Source organism: Cheilinus undulatus, linkage group 5 (assembly GCF_018320785.1).
Source record: "Cheilinus undulatus linkage group 5, ASM1832078v1, whole genome shotgun sequence".
Classification (NCBI taxonomy): domain Eukaryota; kingdom Metazoa; phylum Chordata; class Actinopteri; order Labriformes; family Labridae; genus Cheilinus; species Cheilinus undulatus.
The window spans coordinates 53,475,914-53,503,841 of record NC_054869.1 but is presented as its reverse complement, the minus strand read 5'-3'; the positions used below and the strand labels follow the sequence as shown (position 1 = coordinate 53,503,841).

Here is a 27,928-nt window from a genome sequence, read left to right as displayed (position 1 = left end):
CGTTGGATTTTTTTAGATTGAGCAAACTTTCAAGGAGTTACAGTGTTTAAATCTGTGTAGCGGTCTCGCCATACTTCTGCTGTTTTGCTATGAATGCCCACGTCATATGGTTGTGAGTACCGTAATGAACCATATATGTGTGCATGCCCACAATTCTCAGCTTTCCAGCACCATTGGAACTTTTCTGATCGGACAAACTTTGTCAGAGTTACGGTAATAATACTCTGGACATATAAAACACAGCGCCGGCTCAGTAGGTAAAGGGTTAAATATGAAAAAATATAAATAACACTGATAATAAACAATTCTGAGATGAAAAAAAAGTAAAAATGATAAATTTAAAGGCTCAAAGTCTGAGTTAAAAAGTTAAACTTATTTCTTCAAAATGTCAAAACATGAAATTTAAAGGCAAAATAGTGTTTTTAAAAGGCAAATACATGAGATGGAAAGTCAAAATCACAGGTTTAAAAGATAAAAATATGACTTGGAATTTAAAATTGTGAATCTTAAAGGTCAAAACATGAAAAAAGTCAAAATCATAAGTGATCATAAGTTCATCTGTGAGATGCAAAATTGAAAATATTAAATGACAACATTAATTTCTTCTCCCACCTTCCTGACTTTTTATCTAACTTCTTTTACTCTTTACTTTTTTTAGATTTTTATAATTTAACAAGGATGTCTTAAATCATCAAGGTAAAATTTACACGTTTACTGGAGGAAATCTGCAGACCTCATCCTGGTGTTCCAGTTATAATAGAAAGATCGTATGATCCTGCGGGCCGGATACAACTGTACCATGGCCGGATTTGGCCCCCGGGCCTTGAGTTTGACACCTGTGCTGTAGCAGCTCTAACAGCTTTACTGGAGCCTCTGTTTCTATGGTTATGGTTCTTTTTCTGTCACTCTAAGGGGAGAGCTCCTTGCTGTTATTGTTCCTTCTCTAATTTTATGATCATCTTTGATTAACACACTGACTCAGCCTGTGGTGGTGGGATGGTGCTAATTAAACAGTTCATCATGGCTCCATTTATTCATGTGGCTGTTTTGAAAGCACCACTCTTCAGAGGATAGATCCTCAGAGTTACAGCGACCATCTCAGTCTCTCCTCTTTGTTTGACATGAGTATAGTTAACTAGACTAGAAGTTGCAGTAATCTGATTACTTTTGATAGTCAGCTATGGTACCTGCTGTCAAACTGTCGCCCAGCTGTGCTGAAAATCTACAGATGTCTGCTGAGTTGTTGATTATGAATACCGAGGCTCATAACTTGATGACTCTACTGTAGCAATGAATGAAGAATTCAGTGTGGTTAAAGACACATTTAACTCCTTATTTGTTGCACATCCATGCTTTTCCCCCTGGTTATTGTTTTTGAGTGCATTATTTTGCTGATTCTTCTCCTCAGGCAGGCAGTGTTCTGTTTCTCTCTCGTTTTAATCTCCCACTTGGTCTCTAAAGCCTCCGCAGAACATTCGGTGATGTGAACTTGGACGTCAAACAAGAGGAATAAAATGCAACAAGGTCCAAAGGGGCAGAAAAAGGGTGAGAAGTGCAGGCAGAGGTCAACTACAGGTGGATGGCCGCTGCTTGATAGGACAGAAGAACATGACTGAAGGGAAAGTAGATGCACAGAGAACCCCGTGATACAAAGATGGCGGTATCTATGTTTTATGAGTATGATACTTAGACCTGGTATTAGATATCCGATCCTGGTATCAGTATATGTTCATACAATAATCTTCATTTCTTAATTTTCCACAGACAGCGTGGAAATTTGGTGATTTCTTAAGAAATTTCCTTTTTATCTTTGGAAAATCAGCTGTGTTATCCAAAGGAAAGGGGATTGATCAGTAGAAATCTTCAGACCAATACTGACATTTACCTGTCATCACTTAAAAACTTAAAAATAAATGTATGAATTTACAGTACAGTGCTTTGAAAAAGTATGTGCCCCCTTTATGATTCCTGATTTTTTTTGCATATTTATCACACTTAAATGTTTCTGATCATCAAACAAATTTTTATATTTCACAAAGACAACCCAGGTAAATAGAAAATGCCTGTCTCTGTCTCTGGTTTAACTCTGTCTCTGGTTTGTCTCTGGTTTAACTCTGTCTCTGGTTTGTCTCTGGTTTGTCTCTGGTTTAACTCTGTCTCTGGTTTGTCTCTGGTGTGTCTCTGGTTTGTCTCTGGTTTGTCTCTGGTGTGTCTCTGGTTTGTCTCTGGTTTGTCTCTGTCTCTGGTTTGTCCTTGTCTCTGGTTTGTCTCTATTTTAACTCTTTCCCTGGTTTGTCTCTGGTTTGTCTCTGGTTTAACTCTGTCTCTGGTTTGTCTCTGGTTTGTCTCTGGTTTGTCTCTGTCTATGGTTTGTCCTTGTCTCTGGTTTGTCTCTGGTTTAACTCTGTCTCTGGTTTGTCTCTATTTTAAGTCTTTCCCTGGTTTGTCTCTGGTGTGTCTCTGGTTTGTCTCTGTCTCTGGTTTGTCTCTGTCTCTGGTTTGTCTCTGGTTTGTCTCTGTCTCTGGTTTGTCTCTGGTTTAACTCTGTCTCTGGTTTGTCTCTATTTTAACTCTTTCCCTGGTTTGTCTCTGTCTCTGGTTTAACTCTGTCTCTGGTTTGTCTCTATTTTAACTCTTTCCCTGGTTTGTCTCTGTCTCTGGTTTAACTCTGTCTCTGGTTTGTCTCTGTCTCTGGTTTGTCTCTGGTTTGTCTCTGTCTCTGGTTTGTCTCTGGTTTAACTCTGTCTCTGGTTTGTCTCTATTTTAACTCTTTCCCTGGTTTAACTCTGTCTCTGGTTTGTCTCTGGTTTGTCTCTGTCTCTGGTTTGTCTCTGGTTTAACTGTGTCTCTGGTTTGTCTCTATTTTGACTCTTTCCCTGGTTTGTCTCTGTCTCTGGTTTGTCTCTGGTTTAACTCTGTCTCTGGTTTGTCTCTGTCTCTGGTTTGCCTCTGGTTTGTCTCTGTCTCTGGTTTGTCTCTGGTTTAACTCTGTCTCTGGTTTGTCTCTATTTTAACTCTTTCCCTGGTTTAACTCTGTCTCTGGTTTGTCTCTCTCTCTGGTTTGTCTCTGTCTCTGGTTTGTCTCTATTTTAACTCTTTCCATGGTTTAACTCTGTCTCTGGTTTGTCTCTGGTGTGTCTCTGGTTTGTCTGTGGTTTGACTCTGTCTCTGCTGTGTCTCTGGTGTGTCTCTGGTTTGTCTCTGTCTCTGGTTTGTCTCTATTTTAAGTCTTTCCCTGGTTTAACTCTGTCTCTGGTTTGTCTCTGGTGTGTCTCTGGTTTGTCTCTGTCTCTGGTTTGTCTCTATTTTAACTCTGTCTCTGGTCATTAGTTGTTGGTTGTCAGGTCTCCTCAGAGTCGAGTGGATCTCTGTTGGTATGAGAGCGTATTGTTTAAATGTCAGGACCTCGGAGCAGCTCCTGAACGTCTCTGAAGTAAAGAGCAGAGATAAATCGTGAGACTGTCAGAGGAAGCTACTGCTGCTGCTGTTACTCTGTGAGTGAATGAGAGGCTCCTTCTTTTCTCTGTGAACCACTGGGAAACTCTCTAAGAGATTTATCCTCTGGATGTGTAAATAGAGAAATAAAATCTCTTTTCGGATAGGAGGGTTAGCTTATTTTCTCCACCTTTATTCTTGTGTTTTTTTTTCTCTCTTTTAAAGAATGCATATTTAGTTTCAGCATTCAAAAGTATCTCCTGAGATAATCTGCCTTATCTCATTTCAGTTATTTATTATCATATTAAAATAACATGGTATGATCATCATCACAATTTCAAATTAGAAAAAAGTGAGCGTTAATAAAGCAGTGTTTTTCAAATTTGAAGTTTGCCATGGCCCAGTTTGAACCTGAAGATCTCCTGTGATCTTCCAAAGCTCTCAGACAGCCACACAGTAAATTCTGCAGTATTACAGTAACACTTGGAGTTACATTTAACACCCTATCTGAGTGTGTACAGTCCCAACCCAGATTAGTGTTAAATTTACTCTAACTTGAGTAAAACTGTATCACTTGTTTTCTTGTAACATTGTGAGTGTTCATTCTGACACTTTAAGGCAGTGGTTCTCAACCTTGGGGTCGGGACCCCCTTGGGGATCGTGAGAAACTGAGAGGGGGTCTCCAGTTGCCCTAAAAAACTAACAATATTATTTTAAATTTCACTGTTGCCACTTTTCACCAATTTTGTCAAACTTTTTACCCCTTTGCATTTTTTTCCCAATTTTAACACATTTTTACCATTTAACACCTATTTTTGTCAGTGTCACTGTTTTACTGTCTGTTTTTGCCACTTCTTAACCAATTCTTGCCACTTAAGTTTAATGTTGCCTCTGTTGACCCATTATTGCTACTTTTAACCCCTTTTAAACACTTTTACACCCAATTTATTCCCATTCTAACCCCATTTCAGCATCTGACATGCCCATTTTTGCTAGTTTAACCAATTTCTGCCAATATCTGTCTTTCTTCTTTTTCAGTTAACCCTTTCTTGCCTGTTAATATTAATTTTAAATCCCATTTCCCCAAATTTCAACCCTTTTTTGCCAATTTAAAGACATGTCAGCCACATTTTACCTCCTTTTTTACCACTATTTATGCCCTTTTTTGCCACTTTAACCCATTTCTGCTATTTTTAAAATCCGACTTCACCACCTTTTCTACCATTTTTGCCATTATCCATTTTTGTCATTTTTAAACCAATTTAATCTATTTTTTAACAAAAGGGATTTACATTTTAAAAAGTTTTTTTAACCATACAAATGATTAAAAAGGGATTTGTTTTTTTGAGAAGAGTGGTTCTTAAGGTTAAATATGAAATATGGATATCACAACTCAACTGTACAATAGACCATGATTTTCCTGACCTCCATGGGCCCCCAGTTTGGCTGGGCCCCAGAAAGCTCTCCCCTTTATACCCCCTTATGGGCTGCCTTGTCCCCACATGCATGGCTGTGTTCAACCACCTTTTGGTACAGTGGGGGTCCCTGGTCTCTGGCACCTTTATTTTGGGGGTCGCAGGCTGAAAAGGTTGAGAACCTCTGCTCTAGAGGAGTCTGAAGGAGGCATTTGTTCATATAATAACTCACCGAGGTAATTTTATAAGTCACATGCATGATTGAGTCATAATGTTAAATACTTTTTTACACCAAGCTCATTCAAATAGACGGCACTTTACTTCACATTTCAAGCATGCAGGCAGTCACTAACTCAGTAAACAGTTTCACTCATGAAAAAGTTTAAAAACTTAAAAAACTAAAAAAAGAACAAAAATATAAGAGAAAGAATCCCAACAATGACTCCTTTACAAAAGTCATCATCTTCAGACATCTAAACACAATTGAAAACATCTAAAATGCGTGTCGACACACGGCCTGAGGGCATCATGGGAAAATGGTGCAGATTTGAAATGACAGTAGGCGGAGCTTAGATCAGTTGACTCTCTACAGAGCTTAATGGATTAACATTGTCAAACAACTCAAACACTGAAGACCATTTAACTCAGAATTAGAATTACACTTTGAGAGTCAAATCAACGCTCCAGTTTAGACTGTGCAACATGAGACTCAAAGTATTCACTTCTGTATTTGTACTCTCATAAACACAGAGTTTGTGTTTGCAGCTTCACTGCTAGCAGCATGGAGGGATACCTAGTCATAAGCTTAGAGGCTGGTGGTACCTCTTGAACAGCTTTTCTCCCTTCCTCCCTGACCGCTGAGGTCACATGGGTCTGTATGTGGCTGACTGAGTGATGCTACTTTCAGAGCTATAGTTGTGCTACAGGTGGGGTTTAGTTGCACAGAACTGGACCACGTCTCTGTGAGAAATAAAGAATTAATCAACACTGAAACCTTTTCACATTGTGAAAGGTGTTTTGGCTCTTCTGCAGACCTGCTTTAGAGCTCTGGTTTTATAAAGTACTCATATTTGTACTCAGTATCGGTGAATAACTCTAAGTCTTTGTACTTGTACTCAGTCTGAAACATGTGGTATCGATGCATCCCTCCATCTTAGTCTAGATCACAGGTGTCAAACTCAACCACAGTAGGGGCCGGATTCTGGATTTAGGTCTAACCTGAGAGCCTAACAGGGTTAACCATAACTGTCAACCTCATTCCCACCAGTAATAAAATATTAAAAAAAACCCAGCAGTGATGTAAAATCATTTGGACATTCAAAACAGTAAAAATGGCTCAAAAGTAGAGGCTCAAATCTGAGATAAAAAATCCAACTTCAAAGATCAGAACATGATATTAAAAATAGAAAAAAATAATGTTTTAAAGAGCAAATATATGAGATTGAAATCATAAGTTTGAAAGGTCAAAATACAAGATCAAATTTGAAATCATGAGTTTAAAAGTCAAAATATCACTTAAAATTTTAAACTGTGAGTCTGATAGGTCAAAATATGGGATTAAAAAGCAAAAATTAGGAGTTTAAAATGTCAAAATATGAGCTAGAATTCAAAATGATGACTTAAAAAAGTAAAAATATGACTTAAATTTAAATTTGGGAGTTTAAAAGGTCAAAATATGAGAAAATTTTGACATCATGAGTTTTAAAGTCAAAATATGGAATTTAAAAGCCGAAGTAATGAGTTGAAAAGTTGAAAATATGACTTTAAATTTAAAATTGTGAATCTAAAAGATAAAAATGTGATATATAAAGTAAAAATTATTAGAATACAAATATGATATGATCTTGCTGGCCAGATATAATCATTCCATGGGCCGGATTTGGCCCCCGGGCCTTGAGTTTGACACCTGTGGTCTAGATGGTTATGATACTGTGGTGATTCTGGGCCTAAATCAAAAAGGATTTCCAGTAAAAAGTAGAATTTGCCGAGGCTTTTAACTTCAGGACTTGTGCTTCCTCTGGTATGATTTTGTTCCACACAGCGGGCTATTTTTGACTTCATAATCTCTAAAATTCTGAGGCTTGGTTCTTGAAAATGTAATACTTTTAAACTTGAACATTCTGAGCTTTTTCGCAAAAAGGAACAGATCCTTTTTCAGTTCTTGTGGAGTGGTAACACACAGTGATACTGGGCTGTAGAAGGGTGCAACATGACAGGGTTCGAGTTTAGATTGAGCTTTTCTGTGGTTGTTGTGATTTGAGCATGCAACGTCTCTGCAGAGATGGAGGATAAATGCGCAGTGCTGCAGCTCTACGTAGTGGTCAGCGGTAGCTGCTGATGACCTAAACTCCTGTTCCTCCTCCAGGCTTCCATACTGGTCACATGACTGAAAAAAGGACAATGTGTCTCAAAGAAAAGTGAATGTCTGTGATTTAGAGCCTCTTGAGGTTACAGTCAGTATTTATTTATCTCCTTCTTCACCACAGACATTCCCATGAATCAGCAGTGAAGTTTACACATCAGTGTTAATGTGCAGAGAAAATAATGACCTGATTTTCACGTTTAGTGTTCAGGCAGGTTGAAACACGCGTGTTAGATTTGTGCTGTTGGCGTTGGTGCATCCACTCCCTAAAAACAGGCAGAGAAAAGCAGACAAAGCGCCTTTATGGCTTTATTTGATGCAGGCACCGAGGTCTTTGTTGTGATTGTAGTCTTCAGATAGTGTGGGGTAACCGGGGAGAGGAGCAGAGACGGAGCAGAACAAACCACATGTGTGCTTGAAGGTGATTCCCTCAGTTGCTTTGAGGGAAGTTCCTTTTCTCGTTCTCAGCTTTCATTTTCTCTTCAGCACTTTTTAAGTGCCTGGAAATGAGCGTACGGCTGATTTGAACTCTTAGTCATCTCTAAATACGGACGCGCTGATCTTCTTTCTCTGTTTTCCCATCAAAAGTTAATTTTTTCTGGTGTTGTTCCCCACGTTGTTGACACAGCTGGTAAAGTAAATATGTAGAAGCGGAGCGCCGGCGGGGGGTTCATCCAATCTGTGTGGAGGGGAGTGGGAGCCGTGGAGGCCCATTAATGGGTTTTTTTCTGCGGGGACATTTTGGATCTGGAGGCCGTGATGTGGAGCTGTGGGCTGCTGATGAGGACGGATGTTCGCTGGGACGGAGACGACTGTTATCGGGCGGCGAGGAGAGCTCGCAGACAGGTTGGATGTTTCTCTGATTTTTCAGGCTGAGCGGTGAGAGTTTCTGTGAGGACACGCTGATAAGAGCTGGACTCCTGACGGCTCTGTCTGGATCTAAAGGTCATCAGCTCGTACAAATGTTACTCTGAGTTTTTACTGAGTGAAAAAACATGTTTAGAAGCAGCAGAATTATTTAATCTAGCAGCTCTAAAGGGTCATTTCACTTGACTATAAATCACTGAGCAGTTAAAGCACCTTTAATGAGAATACTTCATTTTTAACTTTGATTTTATTTTCCTTTCTTGCAAAGACAAACATGTTGTTTTGTCCATTTAGCCTCCATTGTTGTTGGCCATTCTCTTCAGTTTTTGTGAAGGATTTAAAGTCAGTCCACTTTGTCCATGTTCTGGATCTTGACTGTGTTGAAGCCTTAAAGCAGGGATGTCAGACTCAGTCACAGCAGGGGCCGAATTCTGATTTTGGTCTAACCTGAGGGACTACCAGAGTCAAAATTTCACATAAACTGTCAACCTCATCTTCACTGATAATGAATTAAAGGGGAGAAAAACATAGCATTGATGATAAATGATATTAATATTTAAAAAACAGTCAAAAGTTAAAATTCTGATCTTTAACAGTTAAAGTACTAAAGAATTCTAAATTAGGAGTTTTAAATGTCAAAATATGAGATAAAATTCAAAACCATGAGTTTAAAAGGTCAAAAGATGAACATTTTTGAATCTTAAAGGTCAAAATTTAGGATTAAAAGTTATATTTAGGGGTTGAAAATGCAAGATATGAAATAAAATTCAAAATCAAGAGTTTTAAATGACAAAATAGAAGATAAAATTCAAAATCAAGAGTTTTAAATGACAAAATAGAAGATAAAATTCAAAGCCATGAGTTTTAAAGGTCCAAAGATGAGAAATTTTGAGTTTTAAAGGTCAAAATTTGGGATTAAAAGTTATATTTAGGGGTTGATCATGTCACGATATGAGAAAAAAAATTCAAAATCAAGAGGTTAAAAGGTCAAAATATAAGATAAAATTCTAAATAATGAGTTTTCAATATCAAAAGTGAGATAAAATTAGAAATATTGAGTTATAAAGGTCCAAAGATGAGCTAAAATAAGATTTTAATTAGAAAAGGTTCATGTTCAGATATTAAACTTCACAAGTGTAAAACATCAAAATATGACTTAAAAATTTAAATTGTGAATCTAAATGTTCAAAATATGAGATAAAAGTTACAATTTTGATTTTAAAAGGTCAAAATATGATTAAAAAAGTCAAAAACAAAACTGCAATTTAGAAAATATGAAAGGAAAACATTTTTTTCCCACATTTCTGACTTTTTATCAAATTATTTTAACTCTTTTCTATTTTTAATTCTCATGTATGAACAAGGATAGTTTCAGTCATCAAGGTTTAGTTTACATTTTTATACTGGAGGAAATCTGCAGACCTCATACTGGTGGGCCACGGGCCAGATTTGGCCCCTGGGCCTTGAGTTTGACACCCTTGCCTTAAAGGATCTTAAAGGAGTGAGTAGTCCACTACTCCTCAGTTATTTTATTTTCCATTTGTCCTTTAAATACTGGGCTGATGTTCTACTTCTCACCATTCTCATTCTCCCACCAATCTCTTTGACCTGAAATGTGTAGAAATGCCAGTTTAAAACTTTTCTTTGCAGCAGAGATGCAGAATTTTTAAATGTAGAATTTGCTATAGGGGGTCACAATAATCATAATTACATAATTTTTTCAAAATTGTTCAGCCCTAGTTTAATTTATCTAATACAGGTGCATCTTAAAAAATGAGAATATCATGAAAAGGTTCAATATTTTTTGTCACTTGTTTCTGAAAGGTAAACCCATATATTATATAGACTCATTAGGCATAGAGTGAAATATTTCAAGCCTTTATTTCTTGAAATGTTGATGATTATGGCTTACAGATAAAATTCAGTGTCTCAGAAAATTTGAATACTACATAAGATAAATTAAAATGGATGTTTTTAATAGAAATTTCAGGCTTCTGAAAAGTATATTCATTTCTATGCATCAATACTTGGCTGGGCCTCCTTTTGCATGAATTACTGCATCAGTGCAGCGTGACATGGAGGCGATCAGCCTGTGGCACTGCTCAGGTGTAATGGAAGCCCAGGTTGCTCTGATAGTGGCCTTCAGGTCATCTGCATTGTTGGGCACACTGGTGCCTTCTGATGCGTGTCCAAACGATTGCCCCCATAATGCACTGCAGCGCTGCACTTGATGCCACTGCTGTATTTCCTGCGTGGCCAACTGCAGCTGCAACCTAAAAGAACAGCATCTTTGTCTCGGCTGCAGAGTAGCAGCTCTGTTTGAGCGCACAGAGGAGGAAGTCTAGCGCCATCTTCTGCTGGAGGAGCACCTTGGCCGGCGGTGAAATTCCACTGCTCTTATTGTTTTGTCTTTTACCTGGTGAGGCGGAGAGGTGAGGCCTGAGTGGGCTCTCAACTCTGGTATCGAACAGCTGATCCAGCAGTGGCTGGTGGGAGTTTGATCGCTCAAGGTGCGGCAAATGAGGCGCAACAGTGCAGCGCCGAGGTGTTTGGTCTTTAAACATGTAGAGCTTCAGTTTTCAACTTTTGAAAAAGCAGTAAAGCAGTGACCATAAAACATTTAAGGTAAAGTAAAAGCTCATCATTGAAAATGCTGTTTTTATAAAACTGTACATGAATAATCATGAGAGTGAACACAACATATTTAGAGAAACGAATGCCCTTTTAGACTGTCGTCCTAATATATAGTCTTATAAAGGTCTTCAAAATGTCTAAAATCAGATTCTTTCAGTAACACCTGTTTTTATACAAAGTCTTCCTGTTATTCTGATGATCAGATACCAAAACTAATGAAAGGACTTGGAGAGCCTGAGACTTCAGAGTTTGTGCGTGGAGAAATAATGGAAATGTGGCGCAGAGCTGAACCTGCAGTGAATAATCCGACCCCATTATCACTGTGTGATGTCTCTGTAGTTGAAATAGACGGAAATGAATCAATAGGAGCGTCCCAGACCATAATCTGATCCCATTAAGCTTCATAACATCGTTGAGCCATCACAGTGACATGAAACACGACAGGGTCCTGACCCGGCTGTCTGATCCGTTTAAAGCTTCAAACTGAGACAACAGAGAGAGCAGAGGGACAAACTTTAGATTCACTCTGATATTCTCTGTCAGCCACTAGGATATCTGAGATTCATGAGCTTTGTCGTTTTTAGGCCCGTGAACGTCCTGGGAGCTGGTGTCCAATCAGAGATGATTGTATTTGAAGAGATCTCCTCAAACTGAGGCCTTGATTTAAGATTCAGTCAAAAATCCTGGACTTAAAACTTAAGCTGTATGAAGGAAAGATGAACAACACTGTCGGCACATCAGTTTCATCAGATATTAGCTTAAAAAGTTAGTTATGGATATCAGCAAATATGAATATTTCTAACCACCTTTCATCAGCATCAGCTGGTGTTTTGTTTCTTCCTTAAACTTTAAAGTCTGTTTGAAGGAACGTTAATATAGTCAACTAAAACTGAAACTAACTAAAATGAAGCTTGACAAACAGTTGATTTTGTCCGATTTTGATCATTTAGTCTAGATGCTTTTTTAGTTTCAGTCACATTATAGTCATTTTTAACCTTCATAGTTTTAGTCAATGAAGACTCATAAAACATGTCTGTCCACCTTTAGTCAATAAAAGTCCAAAAGATATTTTAGTTTTTATTTATAGTCAAAATAATGATTTGAAGATCTAAGTTTGTCAGTGATATCATTGAACTGATAAGATGTAAAACACTCCTATTGATACATTATCAATACCTCAAATTATTTAAATATAGATATAGATGTATTAAAATAGAGACACTCTTTATACAGTGAAAGTTGGTGTTAAAGTTAGCTGTATGGCAGCTCACAGTCAAGCAGGGAGAAATAAAACACCTACAAACAAACAAACAGGCAAACATTCTGGCTAAATATGAGTCCAAGTTAGAGCTGAGAGGATGTAAAAATAAATCCCTGCTAATTATTGATTGTTCTGCCCTTCTTCAAAAGGATGATGGGGCTTTTATCTGTATATAACCATGATTTATAATTAGATTATTCTCATTTATTAGTCTGATTCTCCTCCATTATATAACTCTGTTCCTTGTCCATGTCTGGCTGTGTTTTTATTTGTTTCTGATTTATTCTTTGTGGAGCTTGAGGGGAACAGTGGGAGCCTGGCAGAGGACCAGAGCAGATCCTGGACTCCAACACAGCCACTGAGTGGGGGGGGTGATATATATGTCTGTTTTTGTTGCTGTGGTATCAAACAGGAATCAGTGTTGTTTAATTCTAACTAGGATCATATTAAAGTTTAGATTTTTGGAATCACTGTGGACTAAAACATCTCCTAGATGCCACCTCTCTTAAAGTTCTTCCTCCTACGATGGAAACTTGTTGCAGTATTTAGATAACGAGCCTGGTGCAGATGAATGACCCGGGGTGTGTTCAGCTTTGTTGTTCCTCCCTTTCTGCACGTGTGTGTCTTTGTGTCAGAGAAAGACGAGCAACGTGAAAGAGGCTGTTAGCGTGGCTCTCCTGTGGGAGCAGTAAAGCATGCTGGAGCAGCAGCACAACAACATCCTGGTCTGGATTCCAGCAGATGGAAGCAGAGCTTCGGTTCAGTCTCTGCAGAATAACAGTTGGATCGGTGCTGGGATTCTTCCCACACACGTTTCTGCGAGAGCCAGATACAGGAGAGGATGTTTTATCTGATGACTTCATCATCTTTGTGCTCTGTGGATGAAAAAACAAGAGGCCTGCACCTAAACACAGCGTGGATGTTGACATGCTGCTGTTAGCTCTCTGAATGTTGCAGAAGCAAGGTTGTGAGTATTTTACCAAACCTACTACACACCCACACACACACACACACACACACACACACACGGATGTCCCACAGGTTGGATGAAGCCTATAATAAAGGAGTGTAGCTCTCTTTTTGACCCGTCGTAGAGGCGAAGTTGATGGCGAGTTCAGACAAGTCTGACTTCTTTTGTCTTTGCTTCAGTAGTTGTGTCTGTTGTTGGTTGCGCTGGTTTTTCCCGAAAGTTGTTTTACAAAATTCGCCTGCTTTGACAATTTGATATGCTTTGCAGTGTCCAACAGTTCATTCATTCATTCAAACCTTTATTTATTTATTCTCGAAAGGACATTGAGGTTTCCTTCATTTCCAACATTAAAACCCCAGCACAGTAAAACAAAGTACAAACAATCACTGTGAACAACAACACCATCAGTGACAAGGTAGATAAAATCAAATCAGGTAAAACAGTTGCAATGTGAAACACAATGGTTAGAAATCAAAGTCCTGAACTCTGAAAGAGAGGGAAGAACGTCAATTTTTAGAGATTGTTGGAGGACGTTCCATGAGCTTGGAGCATCAAAGGAAAAAGCTGTTTCACCAAGTTCAGTACGAGCTCGAGGAACTTTAAGAAGTAACAGATCAGCAGAGCCAGTTGTATAGCTACCAGCATTCCACTCTAACAAGGTGGAGATATAAGGTGGTCATTTTCCATCGAGGGCCTTAAAGATATATAAAAACCAATGTTTGTTGCGCCTCTCTTCCAGAGAAGGCCAACCAACCTTCTCAGAGAGAACACAATGATGAGTTCTGTACCGTCACCAGTAATAAATCTAAGAGCAGAGTGATACACACTGTCCAAAGGCTGTAGAGCTGAAGCTGCAGCATGTCTGTCAGTCACATCACCATAACCAATGACAGATAACAACACAGCTTCAACAACTCTTTCTCTACAAAATAAAGGAAAGCTGGATTTGTTTCTGTAAAAAAAAAAAAAATCTTTTGTCGCATTTTAGTGACAAGGGAGTTTACGTGGTGTTTGAACATTAAATCCTCATCAAGCCACACGCCAAGATATTTATATTCAGTGACTCTTTCAATCCTAGAGCCTTTTATAGTAAACAAGTTCAAAGTTTCATGGTCAGTGTTTCTGGCTCTGGAGAACAGCATGTACTTTGTTTTTATTACATTCAAAAGAAGTTTAAAAGAGATTCTTGAAGCTCATTAAAAGCAAGTCGCAAAATTTTTGATAGCGAGCTGTACAGTCTGCAGTACAATAAACAATGGTGTCATCCGCGTACAAAAGGGCATGGAAACCACTTAAAGAGGACAAAATATCATTAATATAAATAGAAAAGAATGTAGGGCCTAAAATGGAACCTTGCGGCACGCCCCTATTAATAAACAAAAAGTCTGATTTGGTGTCACCTGACTTAATACACGCCTCTAAGACAAATAGTCATAACTGAAATGAAACATAATTTCCCCATTTGTGAGCAACATTTTTACTATGGTTAAATTCAATTTACTTGCAATAGCGCTGTACTATACCATTTTTAAGGGAGGAGCAGGATTGTATTTTACTCTATTTTATGCAGATTTCAGTCTGATGACTGTTGACTGATTTATCTAGTCCAGTGTTACTCAACCAGAGAGTCAAATTGTAGAAGAATGCATTTGCAAGAGTCACAATCTAAGAGGTGAAAAGTGGCTATTAAGATAGGTTAAAGGTAGCAAAAATGGGCTAAAAGCAGCAAACACTGAACGAAAAAGTGGCAAAAATGGGAAGAAAAAGTGGCATAAATGAGCAGAAAGTGGCAAAAATTGGTGGGAAGTGACCAAAAAATGAGTTAATGGTGGCATAAATGGTCCCAAAGTGGCATCAACGTGGTAAAAAATGAATGAAATGTGACTAGACTGGGCAAAAATCAGAAAAAAAGTGGGGAAAATGGCCAAAAAAGTGGCATTTGATTGCAAAAGGTGGCTTACATAGACAAGAAGTGGCCAAAAAGGCAAAAAGAGGCAAAAAAATAGCAAAAAGCAGGTCAAAAGTGTCAAAGATGGGCTTCAAGTGACAAACACTGGGAGAAAAATGGCAAAAAAGGGCAGAAAGTGGCAAAAATTGGTGGGAATTGCCCAAAAAATGAGTTATCGGTGGCAAAAATGGTCCCAAAATGGCAAAAAATGAGTGAAAAATCACTTAAATGGGCAAAAAGCATCAAAGAGTGGCAAAATGGGAAATAAGTGTCATTTAACTGCACAATGCAGCTTAAATGGGCGTTTAGGATCACTGCTTTAGTCACTTTTAATTTAATAACGTCACTTATTACTTAGAAAAAATAAATCAAAATACACTTTTCATTGTAGGCTTCTCAAGGGCCCCTCCCTACTGTGAGCCCAGGTAACCAGTACCCTTCCCCCCCGTGCTACACCCCTGGCCGTAGCTGCTGATGTGATCTGACCTGACTTAAACCCTCGTTCCTCTGTTTTGGTGCTCTGTTATGGTTGAAGGACTGTTTTGGAGCTCGATAAAGGAAACACATTTTATGAGGAATGATTGTGTTCATCATGATGTCACAGATGATTTCCACTCATCAGTATTTATCTGTGAGAATCTTTGTCTCTCCTTCTCTACTCTCTTGCTCTCACACTTGCTGTTTTGTCCTCCAGCAGCTGCAGATTGTCAGCGCTACATGGCGGCGGTGGCAGAGGCTTGGCGATGAGAAAGGCCTCTGAGGTCAGACATGTTTGTGGTTGTACTGGGTCTCAGCTGGTGCAGCAGATGTTTCTGTTGAAGTTTGTGGACAGCTCTCACACCTGTTCTCTGTGTGGGTGTGAAAGCTCAGGCTGGATTACATCTCTGATGGTCTTTAGGACGATAGCATGATCTAAAGTTCACCTCTAACCGCCTCTATCAGGCTGGGATGGCGTTGGGTTGTGTACATCTGCTCTCCTCCTCTCGGCTGATTTAATCTGGATGTGTAATCACTCTGAATGTTTGGCAGGCGTCTGTTTAAGATGATCAACTTAGTAAGCATTCAGCCAGCAGGGGGCGTAGTTAGACGAGGATTAGACATGCTCCAGCTGTGTGGAGCTGCTGGCATGTTTACACACTGATGGATGATTTTCTCTGTTTTAACTTTTGTGTTTGGCTGTTTTACCTTTCATAACCTCCTGCATGTAGCTACGGATAAGAGACATCACAGTTGGCTATCCCACAGCAGTGTCAATTCAGCTGTTAGAATTTTTTAGATAATAATAATAATAATGATAATTATAATAATATCAATAACAATAATCATAACAATTATAATGGTAATAATAATAATAATAATAACAATGGTGATGATGATAATAATAATAATAATAATAATAATAACAATGGTGATGATGATAATAATAATAATAATAATAATAATAACAATGGTGATGATAATAATAATAAAAAAAATAATAATAATAATGTGATGATAATAATAATAATAATGATAATAATGATAATGATAATAATAATGGTGATGATAATAATAATAATAATAATAACAATGGTGATGATGATAATAATAATAATAATAATAATAATAATAATAATAATGGTGATGATAATAATAATAATAATGATAATAATGATAATGATAATAATAATGGTGATGATAATAATAATAATAATAATAACAATGGTGATGATGATAATAATAATAATAATAATAATAATAATAATAATAATAATAATAATGGTGATGATAATAATAATAATAATGATAATAATGATAATGATAATAATAATGGTGATGATGATAATAATAATAATAATAACAATGGTGATGATATAATAATAATAATAATAATAATAATATAATGGTGATGATAATAATAATAATAATAATAATAATATAATTATCATAATTACAATATTAATAATAATAATAATAATAATAATAATAATGATGATGATGATGATGATGATGATGGTGGTGATTATGATAATAATAATAAAAAAATAATAATAATAATTACAACTTATATAGCACTTTGAAAACCATGGCTTTAAAAAGTACTTTGACATTTGCAGAGAAAAACAGAAGAAGAAATCAACAGAACCCAACAAAAGACAAAGAAGGCAGAGCAAATAACACCCAAACGACATAAGCAGAGAAGATATAAAAAAACTTTAATTATTCATCTTTAAATATAAGTGAGTGAAGTAAAAAATTATAAATGTTTATTTCATAGATATAAATAGACTTATGTAACTCTTCTTTAACTGTAGTACAGTGTAGTGTTTCTTTATTAAAGGTAAATATTATAAATGTTTATTTCATAGATATAAATAGACTTCTATAACTCTTCTTTAACTGTAGTACAGTGTAGTATTTCTTTATTAAAGTTAAATATTATAAATGTTTATTTCATAGATATAAATAGACTTATGTAACTCTTCTTTAACTGTAGTACAGTGTAGTATTTCTTTATTAAAGTTAAATATTATAAATGTTTATTTCATAGATATAAATGGACTTCTATAACTCTTCTTTAACTGTAGTACAGTGTAGTGTTTCTTTATTAAAGGTAAATATTATAAATGTTTATTTCATAGATATAAATAGACTTATGTAACTCTTCTTTAACTGTAGTACAGTGTAGTATTTCTTTATTAAAGTTAAATATTATAAATGTTTATTTCATAGATATAAATAGACTTATGTAACTCTTCTTTAACTGTAGTACAGTGTAGTATTTCTTTATTAAAGGTAAATATTATAAATGTTTATTTCATAGATATAAATAGACTTATGTAACTCTTCTTTAACTGTAGTACAGTGTAGTGTTTCTTTATTAAAGTTAAATATTATAAATGTTTATTTCATAGATATAAATAGACTTATGTAACTCTTCTTTAACTGTAGTACAGTGTAGTGTTTCTTTATTAAAGTTAAATATTATAAATGTTTATTTCATAGATATAAATAGACTTATGTAACTCTTCTTTAACTGTAGTACAGTGTAGTGTTTCTTTAGTAAATATTTCCTATTATTAAACAGCAGTGAGTGATGCAGACATCACCCTGCTGCCATAGTGAGAACGTAAACAACACATCACCATCATTTCCCCACAGCCATGACGTCACAGTAGAGGAGCCAATGCTGCCTTCAGGGACACCTCGTATATTTGTAGTTTCCAGTCATGTAAGTATAGAGGCATGACGTCAGTGTTTTAAGATGTAAAATGTTAATATTCTACTCTTCTTTTAGAGGATGTATGAGCCAAAATCTTCTGCTTTTACAAAATTCTAAACACAAAAGTCATCAAACATAAGATAGACAAAAAAATGAAGTATTTAAAAAGCATTTAAAGTCTTTATTAAATGCAGAGTTATACATTCACATCAGGTTACTGAGGGGCATTTTTTCACAGATTAACACAGGTCTGATTGTTTAAATCATTCAATGATTTTTCAGGCATTTTTACAAGAATTTAAGAAATATCATCTGAATTTTATAGCATTTGATTTAATTTTCTTTTTTTTTGGGGGGGGGGGGGGTATTTCCTGGAAATTTGGGAGATCAATTTAGAAATTTGGGGAATTTGATGATGGCTCTGTTCTTCATAATTTTTAACAATTTGTCCTATAAGTTTCAGGGCTTTACTTTGGGGGAGCTTTCTTTAATTTTCATGAAATTTCAGTGAATGCATTTGTAAGTCATCTGGAGTTTGATAAGAAATTTGTGTGGAAACCTTTGGAGAATATGCACTTTATGATAAAGGTTCACTGAAACATTACAGGAATATTTAAATTAATTTTGTTGCATTTTTACATACAGTAAAAATGTTTAAAAGTTTCACAAAAATGTCGGTAATTCCTTCCTTAGAGAATTTGTGTGGATTTTATTAAAAAAAAGTCCAAAAATGATGAACTTTAAATGTAGATTTTGTTCACGCTTGACTCTCTTGTCCATCTCCCAATGACTGAAGACCCCCGATAAATGACCACCTGGCTGACACTCAGCTCAGCACTGCTCTGAAACTGATCCAGGATTTTCTGCAGAAACAGGATGTTTAGGGGGTCTAAAGTACTTCCTGTTCAAAGACAAAGCTGAGATTTTAAACTGATCAAGTCCTACTGATCCCAAAGAAATCTCAGCTCTCAGGAGGATAGAGCTCAAATTGTTTCTTCGTTGCGTCCTTTGTAGGTTATTTTTCCGAAGGTCCCTGAACGCAGCAGAGGTTTGGGGGCGTGGTTTAGAAAAGCCCCAGAGTGAGTCATGATCGTCCTAAACGGTTGGGACAGACAGCAGCAGCCTCAGCCTCGACAGCAGCAGGAGGGAGAATCTGGATTAAAACTAGAGAGTGTCTCCTACTCTTCGGATTAAAATCTCGGAGTAGGACCGCGGAAATGTTTCCTCCTCCGTCGCCGTGAGTGAGCTCCAGCCCCCCGCGGCTCCATGGTCTATCTCCTGGGGATGCACGCGGAGGCGCACGGCGTCAGACCGGGCCAGCTGCTCGACATGTTCGACTCTTCGTGGAGGGTGAGGAGTATCTGGGACGGGGTGAGGCTGGAGCTGGAGCAGGACCGAAGCCCCGTGGTCCTTCATAGCTTCACACACCTGGACCCCGACCTACCCCTACTGGAGGTGAGAGGGGGACCCGGGGGAGAGCCAGGCAAGGCAAGGAGGACCCTAAAAAACAGATCTCGATATTTAAGCCAAAAATACATTTTAGGAAATATGGATGATTAATGAAAGACTTCTTTTTTTATTGAGGGCTGGACACAAACAACTTTATTATTTTATTTATAGACACATAAAGATATGTAAAAACGCCGTTCTTATATATTCTATTTACCAGAAGTTTAAACTGATTTATTTTACATTAAAAGGCAGAGGCTTTGTGAACACTAATCCTGTATTTAAACCCAAAATGCTGATCAGAAATCAGAAGTCTTATGGCTCCTCAGGGTGAAGTTTACATATTTACAAATCACAGGATTTAAAGAATAAAGCATAAGAAACGGGCAAAGAAAGGCATAAGAAAAGTCACTTACATGTGCATGGAAGTACAAAATAGATGGGAATGACAGCTTAAAAATAGTGTTAAATTACAAAATAATATCAAACGTGCCAGCTATGAATGTTTAAGCATCGCTGTGTTGGATGAAGCTCATGAAGCAGAGCAGACCCGTTGATACCTGATATGATGTTGAAACGTCTGATTTTGATCATCAGCACAGTTCCAGGATGACTTGCTGTTTTCACTCCTGTTGTTTTCCTCCGCTCTCACATTTATTCAGCTCAGTCCTGATACAGCTGACTGTATGAGTCCAGTCTAAACATCAAATATTAATACTGATAATGAGAGCAGATAATGACAGATTAGTTCCTGGAATTTCCTGCTGCGCTCTGGTGTCAAGAGATTTACTGTAAGTGGATCTAGAGACCAAAAAACCTGGTACATCACGGTGTTTTTCCACATTTCAGCTTAAATATCCAATAATGATGTATATTTAAAGCTTCACTGATGAGAAACATCAGTCAGGTGGACTTTTTACAGAATGTTCAGCCTTGTTAGCAGCTGTTCTGATGCTGATCTGCTCTCTGTAAAGGATCAGATCTGCAGTATTACGTCCACGCCCTGGTTTCGCCCCAGCTGCACCTCAGCCCACTGAGTCTGGTTATGAATCGGTGCACAGATCATAACAGAGTAACTGGATCACATGAGAACAAGAAAACCAAAACCAGCATGTCAAGCCAGGTTAATGATTCTGCGTCATAGCTACGCTGTAGCTACGCTGTAGCTACACTGTAATGTCTGCGTAGCCTTGGACCTACGCTGAAGCTGAGACGCATTACCGACGTATAACTACACCTCAAACAACTGCAGCCCTGTGATTGGTCAGCTGGGTAGCACTGGGTGATCGATAGTCTCTCTGTACAGTTATACTGCGTGTTCTCTGCTGTAACCCTGTAAAGCACGTGGATTTGCCAGACTCCACACAGGCCTGTCAGCAGGCAATCCATCTTGAAAAGCTCCAGTCTGCAACATTTGTGCTGAACCTTTTCAGTTTCGCTGAGGGTGGGGTTAAGTTGTCCTGTGAGTCATAAGCAATGGCTGCTACCAGTATAGCAGTTAGCTTGGATGTAGCTGTATCATAGCGACAGTTTTATCAGGACTGCAGCACATTTCTTCAGTAAATAAAGAGCAAGAGAGGGCGTTCTCGCTCTTTTATCCTCATCAGGTTTTACTGTTAAAATAACACCAACAGCAGCGTTTGCCTGTTGAGCTCAGGTACGTTACGGTGCTGCACATGTGTACCACCTCATTACGTCTAGACACTCTGATTGGTTTGTATTGAATGTTGGTTGGTTTTTAAAAGTCTACCTGGCATGATTTAGAAAAATATTGAATTGCTATTATTTGACTTAAACTGTGTTTTTGTTATGGTTTGTGGTATTATTCCTTTAGTATGATTTATGCAATTTCTGCACCAAACTTGGATGGTTTATTCTTACATGTGTGTATGAAATGTGCTCCTTTATGTCTGCTGCAAAATGTTTTCAACTCACACATCTTAAAGAGATAATGCACATCCAGGATGTGAAAACTGCCAAGGCCAGCTTGTGATTCCAGTAACGTTCGGATTAATGGTTCAGCCCTACTCTGCTGGGAGACAGTCATGCTAAAAGTAGTGCAGGCCAGTTAATTGTATTGCAGGTGCAATTGTGATGTCAGGCTGTGCAATAACATAATCTCTTAAAAGGCTGCAGTTATTTTAGTATTCAGTTGTACTGTTAAGGTTTATTTGGATGCAGAAAAGCGCCACTAGAATCAGAATCACCTTTATCGGCCAGGCACGCTCATGCAACATATAGAATCTGACCCCGGTTAGCTACTGACCTTTGCCGAAGTACTTTCATCTTCCAGATATAGCAGCCAGTCAAATCTACTCACCAACATCTGGAGTGTCCGTTTCCTCATCCATGTCTCTCTCAGTGGACGAACAAGGTCAAAAACTGAGCAGCTGCAGTCTCCATCTTCTCTGACGTCTTTTCTCATTTCCTCTTATCAATAACTGCAGAATAATCAACCGATAATCAATATTTATCAGCTCCAACTCAAACAGAACACGCTTACTTTATGTCCTAAACGTTTCCTGCACACAAACAAGCAGGAACTGTGGCGACAGGACCAGGAACTGGCATAAAAATGGCACTTTCAACTAAGTGGCATTTGGGCGGAGTGTTGCAGAGCAACATGGACATGCCACCGCACACTGGTGTAGGTCACTATGGCGAGGATTCACCACAGAAGTATAAACCCGACTTTGCCTGGTCAGAGGTTGATTTGCTGTTTCTTTGCTTCCTTTGTTGATGTAAAGTTGATAAAGCAATGGAATAAATGATCAGTAGACTGCAGCTAGGGCTTTATTTGGTGTTGAGTGGATGCTCTGTATGTGAGGGGGGATAAAGGGGAGAACTTTCTGGGGCCCAGCTTAAGTGGGGGCCCGTGGTGGTCAGGGAAAGTCACGGTCCATCATGAAGATAATCTGTGATATTCATATTTAAACTCTAAATAAAACCACTGGAGAAGAAAGGAATTGGAGTAACTTTAAAGCAGAGGTGTCAAACTCATGGTGAGTCCGGTGTCAGATTTGCTCCGATGAGAAGTCCGGAGGGCCGGACTAGTTAGGCCAGGAGGGTGAAAGTCAATCGCAGATTCTGAATTTAGGCCTTACCTAGGAGCCTCACATGGTCAAATGAGATAGAAAGTCAAAACTCACAGAGATAAAAGGTAAAAATTAGAGCCCGACCAATATGGGGGCCGATGCCGATACCGATATTAGGGGCTAAAAAAGCCGATATCTGATATATTGGCTGATATATGATATGATATATTAAAACGCTGTATAACAGTCTTATATTAGATAATGGTGGACATGTGAATTAACAGTTGCATTTATCTTTGTTTATCTCACAAAAATGCAACTTAGACAACATTAAAACGCTGTAAAATGCCCCCTAAAACTTGCGTGAAAAAACGAGCATCTCTCCTTGATGTGCCCTAACACAGGGGTTCCCAAACTTTTCAGCCAGTGACCCCCCAAAAAACTGCATCAGAGATCTGGAACCCCCATCCTCCCTTGAGGGGGATAAAGCACACGATACTGCATAAAGCATCATGTACAGATAAATGTATCATTTTAAATCATATGAAATTTCTCTTTGTTTTATGGAAAGCATCCTGGGACCCCCCTTCACTGTCTAGTGACCCCCTCAGGGGGTCCCGACCCCCACTTTGGGAACTACTGCCCTAACACATTTCTGCGAGAACGTTATTGTCATGGGGCACTAAAGTGTAGTGTTATAGTGTTTTATAAAATCATAGCTTACCATGGAGTAAAAATAATGCAGTTTCTCTCGCCGTTTCTCTGGTCTTACTCCTCTTCTCTGCTGCAGGCGAGTGACTGAGTGTGTGTGAGGGGGAGGGGCCAGGCACTCGGGCCGAGGTCAGCAGGGACACACAGGAGCATAGCGACAGAATCCCTGCGCAGCAAAGAAGTTAATTTATCTGCTACATATTGGCCGATGTTGATTAATCTGTGATACGCTATAATCAGCCCGATTAATCGGCCCGCCGATCAGTCGGTTGGGCTCTAGTAAAAATATGACTTAGAATTTAAAATTGTGAATCTTGAAGGTCAAAACATGAAAAAAGTCCAAATCCTAAGGTTAAGTCAGAACTGTGAGATGCAAAATTGAAAATATGAAATGACAACATTAATTTATTTTCCCACCTTCCTGACTTTTGATCTAACTTCTTCTACTCTTTACTTTTTCTGTTTTTTATAATTTAACAAGGATATTTTAAATCATCAAGGTAAAATTTAAATGTATACTGGAGGAAATCTGCAGACCTCATCCTGGTGGGCCAGTTCTAATAGAAAGATTATGTGATCCTCCGGGCCGGATATAACTGTACCATGGGCCGGATTTGGCCCCCCGGCCTTAAGTTTGACACCTGTGCTTTAAAGGAAAAAATATTTAATTATTGCAGAATACAGGCAAAAATCGGTAAACGTGGTTTTAAAGTGGCAAAAAAAAATGTAGAACTAAGAGGTAAAAGAGTGTAAAGGGTTAAAAGTAGCAAAAATGGACCTAATGTGAAAACAAATGTGGTAAAATAGGTAGAAACAGTGAAAAGGGGTTGCCAGATTTTGCAGCGTTCATCCTCTGAGCACGATTATCCAGGTTTCATGTCAGAATGTCTGATAGCTGTTCTGATGTTCTAGTCTGGAAATAAAACCTGATCTATCGACCTGCCCTGGGTGGGAGGAGAGGTGGAGAAGAGGAGGCTGAGGTCTGTTGGTGGGGGTGTGATGGGGGCTCTGGGTTTGGAAGATATTTGTTCAGCAGTGTATGCAATAAATAAAAGACTCCACACAGTAAAGAACATGTTTAGGAGCATCAAATAACCAAAGACAGACAAACAGGCATCATTCGTTCATAACATTTAGCAGGATTCTTCCTCTGAGGTCAAGTTTAATGGGAATCCATCCAGTGGTGCTGAAAATCTAAGCCTTACGCCCGTTTCAGACTGAGATCGTGTTTCGCTGCTTGCGTGTGTCGTGCGTGTCAGCTCCGGCTCCTGCCGGTGCGGCTTTCACACAGGGCGCGAGTTTGCTGCGTGTCAGCCGCATTTTCCTGCTCTCAAAGCCCTGTCCTTCTTCACGAGTTTTACCTGAATAACCCCCCTACATGCTTATTGATTTAGCGTATTGAGGAAGTTTGTCAGGAACTATTCAAAATAAAAGCATTCTGTACAAGCGAACAGAGTTTCTCTACAGAAATGCTAAACCGGGCTTTTACTTTGAAAAGCACAAACCAGAAAAGCACTCATACGGTGTTTATCTTTCCTGTGACATATTCTACCGGTGTGGAGACAGAAAGTTTCACTAATAGTAGATCTTTAGTGAACAACTTTATCAAAAAGGCACATTTAAGCTTGTGGCCTTCCTCAGGGTTATCAAGAAACACACTGTAAACATATTCTATGTGCATATTTGCCACAGCGATGTAAATATGGCTCTCTATTTATCATTTTCCTATCTAATATGGTCCACAGCCGTACGCGGAGTACGGAAAAAATAGGCGAGACTTCGAATCTCTGAACTCTCCGCGCCTGAGCCGCGCAAGCCGCGACGCTCATGCTGGCAGTCTGAAAGCCCTAACTTGTTAACATGCAATCAAACTGAAAATCCACGCGTGTCGCGGTCAAGACGCGCGCGTCACGCTCCCAGTCTGAGACGGGCTTAATGTTAACTGGAGATGTGATAGACCTATAACTCTGATCATCACCGCCCTTCATTTCCCGGAGATACGGTCTCTGTTATGTGTGAAACGTTTGTCATTCTGGATTAAGTGGAACATTTTCCAGCTCTTACATCCTGAACGTTCGATCAGATGAGGACAGAGGATGAGTAACCACAGTAATCTATCTTATGTAAGCCGGGGATCGAAGGAGGACGACATCTTGACTGATAGCACTCAGAGACAGTGAGTCTTTGTCTTTGGGAGGGAACGAGACATCTTTAGGTCGCTCTGGTATCACCGGCTGGTTATTAAAACCTTTATATTTGTCTTTGTGTGTCCACAGAGGTATTCCTGCTCCTCCTGGCTTTAATCTAATCCTCTCCTCTCTAACATAATTACCTAACGCTTAATCCCCGTCCTGCAGAGGCAGAGGGGTTTCCTCCACAATCGCAGTCTTTCTTCTCCTGGCTCCGGAGGCTGAGGTGGAGGATATTTGACGTGGTAGTTGTGTTACAGTTTAAAGGGTCACTGGGGCGGATGTGTAGTCAGATTCATTTGTTGTTGATCCCTCTGGCTCTGTGAAGGCAGCAACAGCAGCGTCATGGTGGAGTCTGTATCATATCACTGACAGCATCAGAAGGTCTGCTGCAGATCGAGTTACTGCTCCGTTAAAACTCCTGACAGAGAAATGACGCTGTGCTGCCCCAGATCATGCTCCTGTTTCTTTTCATTGTAATTCAGGACAGAAGACATGAAATCAGTAACTTAGAGGATGAAGAAGTTAGTTTGGCTCCAGGCAGGCCAATCATATCTGAACTTTTACAGGATGATGTTTTACGGACTGACTGATGTCTTTGTTGTGCTGCTCATCTTCAGATCCCAGCTCTGAATGGAACACTTTTTGTATCTGTGTTGATGCAGAGTGTAATATTTCAGATATGAATATGGATATTATTGATACACGACTGTCTCCGCTTTGTAAAACAAGATAACAAGCTGTACAGAGAGAGGAAAGTGAAAGAAAACAGAGGAAATCTTCCCGTCAGACACTCCTTGTGCCACGTCATCGCCCTCTTTCCTTGTTCTCATCCATCTCGACTCGAGCCACAGAGGAGACCAGGAACAAGGCGATGGAGGAGAAACCATTTCACTGCATCAGGTGTTCTGTCGCACTACTGCTGCATGAATCAGTATAATCAGGCTGATTTTATCCAACGCCATGAACAGAGATAAGGGGAATAACACATGCTCACTTCCTCCTTCCTCCTGTCCCTAATCAGCCACAACATCAGTCTGTTAGAAAAGCAGCAGTTGTAAACATCAGAGCTTATTTGAAATGTTGCAGTCATTACTTCTCTTTGAGTAACACTCCCACAATGAAAACCATGAAAACACATCAGAGTTGTTCTAAGTGTTCGCATCCTCTGCCTGATGATGAATCTCTCTGAGCCAGCAGCTGTACGCCTGCACCAGACTGTTAACACATAAAAATCTCTACCTGGTGTTTCCAGCTCACCTTTTCCTTTTTCTACTAGCTCTTTTAACCAGGGCTGTCAAAAGTTTTTGAGCTCAGAAATTCTCTAGTTAATCCCCATTATTGCACCCTTTTTGTTGCATTTTAAGATTCCACTATTTTACATTCAGAACTGTTTTTGTGTCGCTTTTGATTTTTTTACAGCCTCAGACTGAGGGTCACTGACTTCCTGTTTGGACCTGCTTTTCTTGGTAGATCGAAGATTTTAACGTGAACTTTACACACTTTTCATTGCAGGCTCCTCAAGGGCCCCTCACTACTGTGAGCCCGGGTAACCAGTACTCTTTTTTCCCCCCTGTGCTACACCCCTGTAACCTTGCAAAGCAGATGGATATGCCCATTTTCTTGTTTTTCACTGGCGAATCCATCTTATTAAGCTCCCATCTGAACCAAAGTGACAGGACCAATCAGCGACTAGGGGCAGTACAGGCACAGTCATGACGTAAACAAGCAGCAACAAGAGGCCGGTGCAAATATGGCTGAAGGGGTTAGTGTGGATGCTGCTAAAGCACCAGTTTTATCAGAACTTGACAACAATTCTTCATTAAAAGAACAAAGAACAGCAGTGAGTTGTTTTCTTACATGTCTGTAGTCGCCATGTTTCGTGTTATTCCCCGTAGCTGTGCAGGCGCAGATTGATAGCTGCTATGTCACGTGTTTTGTTGCTCTGATTGGCCCGTAGAGATGTGACAGACAGAACGTTCATCCAATCACACTCCGAGTTTTTTTCAAATCCTCTGCCTTTTCTCAAACGTTTCCTATTGAAGCTTTCCCATGTCAGGTTAATGCCCCTGATTATCAGCTTTGTTTTAAGGCAACAAGGTTTATTCACTGTTTTAGGCAACTGCACTACATTTCCCACAATCCCCGAGTGTCACAGTAACGTCTCTGATTGGTGGAGCTGTGAATGTCAGCTGAGGGCTGCTGATGGTGACGTTTATGTAAGTTGCAGCTAGGGCTGGGCAATTGAAAATTGCAAAGACTTCAATATTTCTTTGACCTGAAATTTGTGTCAAAATACTTTTAAATAGTTTTAAACTTGTTTTTTTGCAGCAGAGATTTTATGCATGACACATCATGCAATCATTCAGGTGCAATTTTTTAGAATAGTCTACCAAAAACCCTACCTTCTTCATTTTTGTTCTTTTTTCTTACTAAATATAAGAATGACA

The 27,928-nt window shown here is 38.8% G+C and overlaps 1 protein-coding gene across 6 annotated transcripts in view; it reads left to right on the top strand.

Moving 5' to 3' along the window:
- Window positions 1-27,928, top strand: part of LOC121509834 (ral guanine nucleotide dissociation stimulator-like) — a 91,584-nt gene that overhangs the window by 30,083 nt on the left and 33,573 nt on the right. The window contains exon 1 of one of the 6 annotated variants that reach the window (XM_041787519.1): window positions 7,785-8,058. The exons of 2 other annotated variants lie outside the window; for them this stretch is intronic. In XM_041787519.1, coding sequence (XP_041643453.1) covers window positions 7,972-8,058 — 87 coding nt within the window. In that variant the 5' untranslated portion in view covers window positions 7,785-7,971. Of the gene's footprint in view, window positions 1-7,784; window positions 8,059-19,188; window positions 19,583-27,928 lie in introns of those variants that run through there. 3 more of the 6 variants (XM_041787516.1, XM_041787517.1, XM_041787515.1) reach the window with 3 other exon arrangements.